Consider the following 11,187-nt stretch of genomic DNA (forward strand, 5'->3'; position numbering starts at 1 on the left):
TGTGTGTGTGTGTGTGTGTGTGTTGGGCCACACGGGCTGTGTGGACGACAAGATGGCGGACGTGCGCCGGCGGCGGCTGTGCTGTGAAAGTGCAAAGTTAAAAAACAAAGCAAGGTGCGGCGAGGACGACTGAAATTTTGCTTTGGACGTAGGTTTGTGTGGTGGCCCTGAAAAGGGCCGATTGTTGTGGGCCGAGCCGGCAAAGCGCGTTGCGTGCAGGGGAGCACGCGGCGATGCGACTGCCTGGCCTCCTTTAGGCCTTCTTCTCGGTCTTCTTTGGCAGCAGGACGGCCTGGATGTTGGGCAGGACACCACCCTGTGCGATGGTGACGCCCGACAGGAGCTTGTTGAGCTCCTCGTCGTTGCGGATGGCAAGCTGCAGGTGGCGCGGGATGATGCGCGTCTTCTTGTTGTCGCGGGCCGCGTTTCCGGCCAGCTCGAGCACCTCAGCCGCGAGGTACTCCATGACGGCGGCGAGGTAGACGGGCGCCCCGGCGCCGACGCGCTCTGCGTAGTTTCCCTTGCGCAGGAGGCGGTGGATTCTGCCGACCGGGAACTGGAGCCCAGCCCTGCTTGAGCGGGACTTTGACTTGCCCTTGACTTTGCCTCCCTTTCCGCGTCCGGACATGGCGATGGGCTAGCGACGGTGCACACGAAACGGAAACGAAAACGACCGGTGCGAGCGGCAGCGAGTCGAGCAGCGGAGTGCGTGCCGGCGCACTCGCACTCGCATTAAAACGCTGGCTACATAAGCCAGGTGTAAAGGCAGTCTAAGCAGCGGAGCTGCTGTTCCTGCGGGGACCTCGTTAGTGGGTGCAGTGGACCTAACAGGGTGAGCTGTCCTCGCTGGGCGTCGTTCATTGTGACGCCCTCTGTTTCGACATCGGGCGGCGAGAGATAATTACTCTCGCAGTAGATCTGGCCAACGAGTCGTTGGCCTGTGGTGGACCTGGCGGCCCAGACCACGAATCAAGCGGCTGCCAGACCGTTCTGCATTGCTGTAGAACTGCCGGGCGATTTGCCGGAAGCGATCCCGGAGGAAGGGGATCCCAGCTTCTTCATGGAGCAGCCTCGTCGGATAGCGAGGTGGCTTGTGTAGCGCTAGTCGCAGCGCCCTGTTTTGCAGTCGTTGGAGCGTCGCAATGTGCGTCGCGGCCGCGTTACCCCACACCACAGCCGCGTATTCCAGTACCGGCCGAACAAGGGACAGGTACATGGTGAGGCCATGGCGTGGAGGGAGAGTCGATGACGGGTTGAGCAGTGGGTAAAGCGCACGAAGGCGCCCCACTGCCCGCCCTCGGACGTCACGGATGTGTGGCAGCCACGTCAGGTGTCTGTCCAACGTCACCCCGAGGTAGTTGCCGGTCCGCGACCAGGGGATGGGGCCCCCCATGATCGTGACCGGCGGTAGGTCCGGTGGCAGCCTCTTTCTGCTGAAGATGACAGCCTGACTCTTCGCAGCGTTGAACTTCAAGCGCCATTTCGTGGACCAGGCGCCCAGGACGTCACATCCGAGCTGGAGGCGACGGCGCATCTCGGCCGCATTCATGCTGTGGGTGAACAACGCCGTGTCGTCGGCATAAAGTGCCAACTCCACGCGTGCCACCCGCGGGGCGTCGGCGGTGTACAGGGAGTACAGCAGGGGGCCGAGGACCGACCCCTGCGGCACCCCCGCTCGAATCCGCCGGTCGGTGGAAGTGCCTCCATCTGCTCGGACGTGGAAAGTGCGTCCCGAGAGATACGAGCGCAGCAGGACTACGTGCGACGTCGGTACCCCGTGCGCAAAAAGTTTGTACACGAGGCCGTCGTGCCACACGCAGTCGAAGGCCTTGGAGACGTCGAGAAGCACCGCCCCTAGGTACTCCCGCGTCTCCAGCGCTCGCATCGCCTGCTCCACGAGACGCAGCAACTGCTGCGTGGTAGAGTGGCCGCACCGGAAACCAAACTGCTCCTCGGGAATGAGTTGCTGTTCCGTCACGTGGCGCAGCAGCCGCTCCGCGTACAACCTCTCAAACACTTTTGAGAGGGACGGGAGCAGACTGATCGGCCGGTAGTTCGCGGCCTGACGTGGATCCTTGCCGCTCTTGGGGATGGCAACCACTTCCGCGTGTTTCCACGCGGAAGGGAAGGTCCCAGAGCGGAGGATACTGTTAAAGATGTCCGCCAGAGATTGGTGTACCTCCGGCGGAAGCATCCGCAACAGGCAGTTGGTGACACCATCCGTGCCACCCGCCTTCTTCGGGTTGAGACGACGGAGCTGCAGGTCCACTTCCTCGGCTGTGATTTGCTCGATCACGTCGTCTTCCTGTCGCGCAGCGAGAAAAACCGGCAGGCGCTCTGCCACCAGACGGACGTGATCGGGATCGACCACGCCATCAGCAGGTTGAAAGTTTTCTGCGAACGTGTCCGCGAGGATGCCTGCTTTCGCATCTGGTTCGCAGACAACGTCCGCACCCACATGGAGAGGTGGGACTCGCTGACGACGACGAAGGAAACGCTTAGCGGTCCGCCAAGCGCTGCCGTCCGTCGTTGTAAGAGTGGCCACAAGACCCGCCCAGTCCCGATGACGATGGTCGTCGATGGCGGCCCGAATCTCGCGCCGCGCCCTGTTGAGGCGGCGCTTCGTGTCAGGCAGCCGTGTGAGCTGCCACTCCCGAAAGAGGCGATTCTTGTTTGTGATCGCCTCGAGGATGTGTGGCGGGAGTTGGCGCGACATCTCTCGCGGCCGTCCTGGCCGCCTGGGGGTGGCCGCCTCCGCTGCAGCCAGTGTGTGCCGCGTGAAGAAGGCCAACGCTTCGTCAGCCCCTTGCACAGCGGGATCGGGCGCGCCCTCGAGGCGGTCGAGGACCTCGACACGAAAGCGCGCCTCATCTATGCCTCGGAAGTTGTGTCGGTCGGACGGCATAGATGCACCGATGACGTCCATGTCGAAGACCACCGGGAGGTGATCGGACGACATGGCACATCTAACGGTGGCGGACGTGAAGTGCCCAACACCTTTGAGCACGGCGATGTCGAGCACGTCAGACTGGCCGCGATGGGGGAAGACGGTGTGCTCATAAGGCCCCAGTACTATCGCACCATGCCGTTGCGTGACGCGAAGGAGGCGGCGGCCGCTGGCGTTAGTGATGCGGGAGTTCCACTGAGGGTGCTTGGCGTTCAAGTCACCCGCAATGAAGACTTTCCCGTGCAGTGCCAGCAGGGCGTCGACGTCAGCCTCCTGAAGCAGTCCCCTCGGCGGCCTGTAGGCCGCAACGAAGGTGATGACCCCTGCCGTCGTGGTGACAGCCACCCCAGTGGCCTCCATTGCAGCGAGGGGCGGAAGCTGGACTTCGTGATGTTTGAGGGACGCCTTGATGTAGATGGCCGTCCCTCCGCCGTGGGTCAGCCTGTCGGTGCGGTAGCACCGATAGTTGGCCACCCTCACGTGTATTCCCGGCTTCAGGAAGGTCTCGCACACGAGGCAGATGTCAATTGCCTCGTCGCGCAAGAACTCCCTGAATTCCCCTTGTTGGGGGACCAAGCTGTTTGCGTTGAAGGCGCAAACGGTGAGGCCATGGATATGGCGATTATCCATGGCACGGCGGAGTTGCAACGCCGGCCTGAAGGGCCGACGTGACCGCGGTGACGAGCACCGGGAGCTGCTCGAGCAGCTGGCTCAACGACCGCAAGAGCGATCGGAGCTCAGCTGCGTCGGTGGCCATGGGGGCGGTGGGGGCCGCTGGGGCGGCCTCCGCCACTGGGGCGGCCGGTGGCGGCTGCTCCGTACTAGGCGACTGCCGCGGAGCATCGGCAGCCGGTCGCGGCGCAGCACGAGGCGTCGTCCTCTGCGGCGGCAGAGTGTCTTCGACAGTCCGTCGTGCAGCGGCAGGGGTGGCCCGGCCCGCACGCCGGCGACGCCTGCGCGGGGCGGCAGCCCGCGCGCCCTGCGTGGTCGCGGGGGCTGCCACCCCCACGGGCGAAGCCGTGGACGGCGCGGTCGGTGGCCGCGGCTCACGCTCCACCTGCGCCGAACTTCGGGTGGCGGAAGCTGGTCCTCCCTTGGTGGCGGCAGCAAAGCTGGTGGACGGGTGCACCTTACGAGAAGGAGCGGTCCCTCCCCTCGGTTGATTTCGGCCCCGTTTGAAGGCCGAGCAGCCTCGATAGCTGGCAACGTGCGTGCCGCCGCAATTGCAGCACGTCGGTTTGTCTTCCCTGGCAAGCCCGCAAGACTTGCTCTCGTGCCCGCCCGCGCACTTAACGCAGCGGGGCGACATGGAGCAGTAGCGGGAGACATGGTCGAGCCTTTGGCAGGAAAAGCACTGGGCCCTCTTGCCTTTGGCCCGGAGAGGTTCCACTGCGACCTTGACACGGCCGACCCGCTGCACCTGGAAAATCTTCCGATTTTCCAGGTTGTCAACGAGGACAACCTGGTACAGTGGCATGTCGCGATGCGTACGTGGAGACTTCATTAGTCCGGTGGACCGGACGCCGAAGCCTAGGTCCTCGAGCTCCTCGCGAAGGTAGTCCGCACCAAACTTGAGGGGAAGGTGGCGGAATACCACCTTCAGAAGTTTGAGCGGCTCGGAGGGGTGCGTGTAGCACGGGAGGCCATCTTTGCAGATGGCGTCCATCACCGCGCGGTACTCCTCGTTGGTCGACACTGTGACCTTGTAAAGGTCACGGCCAGCGTTCTTGACAGTGGCGGACGTGGCCACCCTGTCCAGTTTTTGCTGGAACTCCTTGTATTCGCCAGCCCACTGGATGACTATAGGCGGCGGCTTCTTTTGGGCCGGCGCCGGAGGCGCGGCGCCATCCTCCATCGCATCGTCGCTGACGCCCGCAAACGTGTTGGCGGTCGGCAGCGGGGTCGGTAGCTGCAGCGCAGCGGCCCTGGCAGTGTGCCGCCGGGGCGGGGCGACAAAACCATCCTCGTCCGGCTGTCGGGAAGCAGCAGGTGAACGAGTGGGCCGCCGCGTGGTCTTCGTCGATTTCTGCGCGGCGGTGCTCCGGGAGGAGCCCGCGAGAGTCAGCCCAGACTCGGTGGTGGAGGTGCGGGAGGCCCTGGTGGCCTTCTTCCGCGGCCTCGCTCCTTCAGATGTCTGAGAGGGAGTGTCAGAGTCGTCATGCGTCACAGCCCGGCGCTTTCTGGGCGCGCGGGGAGCGTCAAGGTCGGTGTCACGGCGCTCCGACTCGGCAATCGCCTCAGCCAGATTTGCGTCGGGCAGGTCCATGTCCGCCATCTCGGTAGCTGCAGCTAGCGCAGCCACGGGCTCTTCTCGTGTCTCCGGGGCCAGGGGGGCAACCGGGGGCACATCGACCTCTTCAGTGGTCGAGGCCAGCGGCGCAACTCCCGCCGAGGCCGCCACCGCCGGGACCGCAAAATCGTGCGATGCGACCGGCGGGGCTCTCGGTGGCACACCCGACACATGCTGCCTCGTGTGCGGTAGAGCGGCAGCCTTCTGAATGTTGCAGAAGGCGAGAATAGCCGCCTCGTCGTCCTCTCGACCAGGGTAGGGGCCCCCGTGGGCGAGTTTGTTCATGAGAATGAACACTCGATCACGAGGGTGCGCGTCAAAATCCGATGAGTCAAACCCGTCAGCGTCAGTTGTCGAAAGCCGGTTCGTCATAAGTGGGGGGCCGGATGGGGCCGCCACCGGGATCAACTCAGTCGCCTGAGCTGGCCCCGACGGACGGCGATCCGCCACACCCTTCGCAAGTAAAGCATCCTCTCTCATCGACATCTCGAACCGCAATCGTGCGTGCGTCGCGTGCGTGCCGGCGCACTCGCACTCGCATTAAAACGCTGGCTACATAAGCCAGGTGTAAAGGCAGTCTAAGCAGCGGAGCTGCTGTTCCTGCGGGGACCTCGTTAGTGGGTGCAGTGGACCTAACAGGGTGAGCTGTCCTCGCTGGGCGTCGTTCATTGTGACGCCCTCTGTTTCGACATCGGGCGGCGAGAGATAATTACTCTCGCAGTAGATCTGGCCAACGAGTCGTTGGCCTGTGGTGGACCTGGCGGCCCAGACCACGAATCAAGCGGCTGCCAGACCGTTCTGCATTGCTGTAGAACTGCCGGGCGATTTGCCGGAAGCGATCCCGGAGGAAGGGGATCCCAGCTTCTTCATGGAGCAGCCTCGTCGGATAGCGAGGTGGCTTGTGTAGCGCTAGTCGCAGCGCCCTGTTTTGCAGTCGTTGGAGCGTCGCAATGTGCGTCGCGGCCGCGTTACCCCACACCACAGCCGTGTATTCCAGTACCGGCCGAACAAGGGACAGGTACATGGTGAGGCCATGGCGTGGAGGGAGAGTCGATGACGGGTTGAGCAGTGGGTAAAGCGCACGAAGGCGCCCCACTGCCCGCCCTCGGACGTCACGGATGTGTGGCAGCCACGTCAGGTGTCTGTCCAACGTCACCCCGAGGTAGTTGCCGGTCCGCGACCAGGGGATGGGGCCCCCCATGATCGTGACCGGCGGTAGGTCCGGTGGCAGCCTCTTTCTGCTGAAGATGACAGCCTGACTCTTCGCAGCGTTGAACTTCAAGCGCCATTTCGTGGACCAGGCGCCCAGGACGTCACATCCGAGCTGGAGGCGACGGCGCATCTCGGCCGCATTCATGCTGCGGGTGAACAACGCCGTGTCGTCGGCATAAAGTGCCAACTCCACGCGTGCCACCCGCGGGGCGTCGGCGGTGTACAGGGAGTACAGCAGGGGGCCGAGGACCGACCCCTGCGGCACCCCCGCTCGAATCCGCCGGTCGGTGGAAGTGCCTCCATCTGCTCGGACGTGGAAAGTGCGTCCCGAGAGATACGAGCGCAGCAGGACTACGTGCGACGTCGGTACCCCGTGCGCAAAAAGTTTGTACACGAGGCCGTCGTGCCACACGCAGTCGAAGGCCTTGGAGACGTCGAGAAGCACCGCCCCTAGGTACTCCCGCGTCTCCAGCGCTCGCATCGCCTGCTCCACGAGACGCAGCAACTGCTGCGTGGTAGAGTGGCCGCACCGGAAACCAAACTGCTCCTCGGGAATGAGTTGCTGTTCCGTCACGTGGCGCAGCAGCCGCTCCGCGTACAACCTCTCAAACACTTTTGAGAGGGACGGGAGCAGACTGATCGGCCGGTAGTTCGCGGCCTGACGTGGATCCTTGCCGCTCTTGGGGATGGCAACCACTTCCGCGTGTTTCCACGCGGAAGGGAAGGTCCCAGAGCGGAGGATACTGTTAAAGATGTCCGCCAGAGATTGGTGTACCTCCGGCGGAAGCATCCGCAACAGGCAGTTGGTGACACCATCCGTGCCACCCGCCTTCTTCGGGTTGAGACGACGGAGCTGCAGGTCCACTTCCTCGGCTGTGATTTGCTCGATCACGTCGTCTTCCTGTCGCGCAGCGAGAAAAACCGGCAGGCGCTCTGCCACCAGACGGACGTGATCGGGATCGACCACGCCATCAGCAGGTTGAAAGTTTTCTGCGAACGTGTCCGCGAGGATGCCTGCTTTCGCATCTGGTTCGCAGACAACGTCCGCACCCACATGGAGAGGTGGGACTCGCTGACGACGACGAAGGAAACGCTTAGCGGTCCGCCAAGCGCTGCCGTCCGTCGTTGTAAGAGTGGCCACAAGACCCGCCCAGTCCCGATGACGATGGTCGTCGATGGCGGCCCGAATCTCGCGCCGCGCCCTGTTGAGGCGGCGCTTCGTGTCAGGCAGCCGTGTGAGCTGCCACTCCCGAAAGAGGCGATTCTTGTTTGTGATCGCCTCGAGGATGTGTGGCGGGAGTTGGCGCGACATCTCTCGCGGCCGTCCTGGCCGCCTGGGGGTGGCCGCCTCCGCTGCAGCCAGTGTGTGCCGCGTGAAGAAGGCCAACGCTTCGTCAGCCCCTTGCACAGCGGGATCGGGCGCGCCCTCGAGGCGGTCGAGGACCTCGACACGAAAGCGCGCCTCATCTATGCCTCGGAAGTTGTGTCGGTCGGACGGCATAGATGCACCGATGACGTCCATGTCGAAGACCACCGGGAGGTGATCGGACGACATGGCACATCTAACGGTGGCGGACGTGAAGTGCCCAACACCTTTGAGCACGGCGATGTCGAGCACGTCAGACTGGCCGCGATGGGGGAAGACGGTGTGCTCATAAGGCCCCAGTACTATCGCACCATGCCGTTGCGTGACGCGAAGGAGGCGGCGGCCGCTGGCGTTAGTGATGCGGGAGTTCCACTGAGGGTGCTTGGCGTTCAAGTCACCCGCAATGAAGACTTTCCCGTGCAGTGCCAGCAGGGCGTCGACGTCAGCCTCCTGAAGCAGTCCCCTCGGCGGCCTGTAGGCCGCAACGAAGGTGATGACCCCTGCCGTCGTGGTGACAGCCACCCCAGTGGCCTCCATTGCAGCGAGGGGCGGAAGCTGGACTTCGTGATGTTTGAGGGACGCCTTGATGTAGATGGCCGTCCCTCCGCCGTGGGTCAGCCTGTCGGTGCGGTAGCACCGATAGTTGGCCACCCTCACGTGTATTCCCGGCTTCAGGAAGGTCTCGCACACGAGGCAGATGTCAATTGCCTCGTCGCGCAAGAACTCCCTGAATTCCCCTTGTTGGGGGACCAAGCTGTTTGCGTTGAAGGCGCAAACGGTGAGGCCATGGATATGGCGATTATCCATGGCACGGCGGAGTTGCAACGCCGGCCTGAAGGGCCGACGTGACCGCGGTGACGAGCACCGGGAGCTGCTCGAGCAGCTGGCTCAACGACCGCAAGAGCGATCGGAGCTCAGCTGCGTCGGTGGCCATGGGGGCGGTGGGGGCCGCTGGGGCGGCCTCCGCCACTGGGGCGGCCGGTGGCGGCTGCTCCGTACTAGGCGACTGCCGCGGAGCATCGGCAGCCGGTCGCGGCGCAGCACGAGGCGTCGTCCTCTGCGGCGGCAGAGTGTCTTCGACAGTCCGTCGTGCAGCGGCAGGGGTGGCCCGGCCCGCACGCCGGCGACGCCTGCGCGGGGCGGCAGCCCGCGCGCCCTGCGTGGTCGCGGGGGCTGCCACCCCCACGGGCGAAGCCGTGGACGGCGCGGTCGGTGGCCGCGGCTCACGCTCCACCTGCGCCGAACTTCGGGTGGCGGAAGCTGGTCCTCCCTTGGTGGCGGCAGCAAAGCTGGTGGACGGGTGCACCTTACGAGAAGGAGCGGTCCCTCCCCTCGGTTGATTTCGGCCCCGTTTGAAGGCCGAGCAGCCTCGATAGCTGGCAACGTGCGTGCCGCCGCAATTGCAGCACGTCGGTTTGTCTTCCCTGGCAAGCCCGCAAGACTTGCTCTCGTGCCCGCCCGCGCACTTAACGCAGCGGGGCGACATGGAGCAGTAGCGGGAGACATGGTCGAGCCTTTGGCAGGAAAAGCACTGGGCCCTCTTGCCTTTGGCCCGGAGAGGTTCCACTGCGACCTTGACACGGCCGACCCGCTGCACCTGGAAAATCTTCCGATTTTCCAGGTTGTCAACGAGGACAACCTGGTACAGTGGCATGTCGCGATGCGTACGTGGAGACTTCATTAGTCCGGTGGACCGGACGCCGAAGCCTAGGTCCTCGAGCTCCTCGCGAAGGTAGTCCGCACCAAACTTGAGGGGAAGGTGGCGGAATACCACCTTCAGAAGTTTGAGCGGCTCGGAGGGGTGCGTGTAGCACGGGAGGCCATCTTTGCAGATGGCGTCCATCACCGCGCGGTACTCCTCGTTGGTCGACACTGTGACCTTGTAAAGGTCACGGCCAGCGTTCTTGACAGTGGCGGACGTGGCCACCCTGTCCAGTTTTTGCTGGAACTCCTTGTATTCGCCAGCCCACTGGATGACTATAGGCGGCGGCTTCTTTTGGGCCGGCGCCGGAGGCGCGGCGCCATCCTCCATCGCATCGTCGCTGACGCCCGCAAACGTGTTGGCGGTCGGCAGCGGGGTCGGTAGCTGCAGCGCAGCGGCCCTGGCAGTGTGCCGCCGGGGCGGGGCGACAAAACCATCCTCGTCCGGCTGTCGGGAAGCAGCAGGTGAACGAGTGGGCCGCCGCGTGGTCTTCGTCGATTTCTGCGCGGCGGTGCTCCGGGAGGAGCCCGCGAGAGTCAGCCCAGACTCGGTGGTGGAGGTGCGGGAGGCCCTGGCGGCCGTCTTCCGCGGCCTCGCTCCTTCAGATGTCTGAGAGGGAGTGTCAGAGTCGTCATGCGTCACAGCCCGGCGCTTTCTGGGCGCGCGGGGAGCGTCAAGGTCGGTGTCACGGCGCTCCGACTCGGCAATCGCCTCAGCCAGATTTGCGTCGGGCAGGTCCATGTCCGCCATCTCGGTAGCTGCAGCTAGCGCAGCCACGGGCTCTTCTCGTGTCTCCGGGGCCAGGGGGGCAACCGGGGGCACATCGACCTCTTCAGTGGTCGAGGCCAGCGGCGCAACTCCCGCCGAGGCCGCCACCGCCGGGACCGCAAAATCGTGCGATGCGACCGGCGGGGCTCTCGGTGGCACACCCGACACATGCTGCCTCGTGTGCGGTAGAGCGGCAGCCTTCTGAATGTTGCAGAAGGCGAGAATAGCCGCCTCGTCGTCCTCTCGACCAGGGTAGGGGCCCCCGTGGGCGAGTTTGTTCATGAGAATGAACACTCGATCACGAGGGTGCGCGTCAAAATCCGATGAGTCAAACCCGTCAGCGTCAGTTGTCGAAAGCCGGTTCGTCATAAGTGGGGGGCCGGATGGGGCCGCCACCGGGATCAACTCAGTCGCCTGAGCTGGCCCCGACGGACGGCGATCCGCCACACCCTTCGCAAGTAAAGCATCCTCTCTCATCGACATCTCGAACCGCAATCGTGCGTGCGTCGCGTGCGTGCGTGCCGGCGCAGCCGGGGTGGGGGTGCTTTATGGGCTCGGGTGCGGCGGCCGGTTGCGCGCGCGCCCCATTGGTCGGCGGCCGCAACAGGGCGAGCTGGTAAAGGTGCGGCGGCGGCTGGCGGCGGGTGCCACTGTGTGGGGAGACGCTGACTAGAGCGGAGCGCTTGCTACTGGTGTTGCTGCTGCCGTACGTTGGTTCGAGATGCCGCCCAAGACTAGCGGGAAGGCCGCCAAGAAGGCTGGCAAGGCGCAGAAGAACATTTCGAAGGGCGACAAGAAGAAGAAGCGCAAGAGGAAGGAGAGCTATGCCATCTACATCTACAAGGTGCTGAAGCAGGTGCACCCTGACACGGGCATCTCGTCGAAGGCGATGAGCATCATGA

The 11,187-nt window shown here is 64.3% G+C and overlaps 2 protein-coding genes across 2 annotated transcripts; both read right to left on the minus strand.

The window, feature by feature from the left end:
• Positions 1-744: 744 nt before the first annotated feature.
• LOC124545553 (nucleolar protein dao-5-like) lies at positions 745-5,723 on the minus strand. The gene is made up of 3 exons (XM_047124501.1): positions 4,585-5,723; positions 3,676-4,059; positions 745-949 (listed from the first exon to the last, which is right to left on the minus strand). The coding sequence occupies exons 1-3, from the start codon at positions 5,721-5,723 to the stop codon at positions 745-747; spliced, it is 1,728 nt and encodes a 575-aa protein (XP_046980457.1).
• Positions 5,724-5,789: 66 nt separating this feature from the next.
• On the minus strand, positions 5,790-10,768 carry LOC124545554 (nucleolar protein dao-5-like). Its single transcript, XM_047124502.1, has 3 exons — positions 9,630-10,768; positions 8,721-9,104; positions 5,790-5,994 (listed from the first exon to the last, which is right to left on the minus strand). Exons 1-3 carry the CDS (start codon positions 10,766-10,768, stop codon positions 5,790-5,792), a joined length of 1,728 nt encoding a protein of 575 aa, XP_046980458.1.
• Between the last annotated feature and the right edge of the window lie 419 nt (positions 10,769-11,187).

The sequence above is a fragment of the Schistocerca americana genome, chromosome 8 (assembly GCF_021461395.2).
Source record: "Schistocerca americana isolate TAMUIC-IGC-003095 chromosome 8, iqSchAmer2.1, whole genome shotgun sequence".
NCBI classification, from domain to species: domain Eukaryota; kingdom Metazoa; phylum Arthropoda; class Insecta; order Orthoptera; family Acrididae; genus Schistocerca; species Schistocerca americana.

Excerpts from the sequence above, each read along its gene's own strand:
- LOC124545553 (XM_047124501.1), bottom strand. The coding sequence starts at position 5,723 with ATGTCGATGAGAGAGGATGCTTTACTTGCGAAGGGTGTGGCGGATCGC. Across the intron at positions 4,060-4,584 it reads ATCTGCAAAGATGGCCTCCC|CTTTGCTGCCGCCACCAAGG; the intron begins GTGCTACACGCA and ends CCCGTCCACCAG. Across the intron at positions 950-3,675 it reads GACGCAGCTGAGCTCCGATC|GTCCACCACAGGCCAACGAC; the intron begins GCTCTTGCGGTC and ends CTGGGCCGCCAG.
- LOC124545554 (XM_047124502.1), bottom strand. The coding sequence starts at position 10,768 with ATGTCGATGAGAGAGGATGCTTTACTTGCGAAGGGTGTGGCGGATCGC. Across the intron at positions 9,105-9,629 it reads ATCTGCAAAGATGGCCTCCC|CTTTGCTGCCGCCACCAAGG; the intron begins GTGCTACACGCA and ends CCCGTCCACCAG. Across the intron at positions 5,995-8,720 it reads GACGCAGCTGAGCTCCGATC|GTCCACCACAGGCCAACGAC; the intron begins GCTCTTGCGGTC and ends CTGGGCCGCCAG.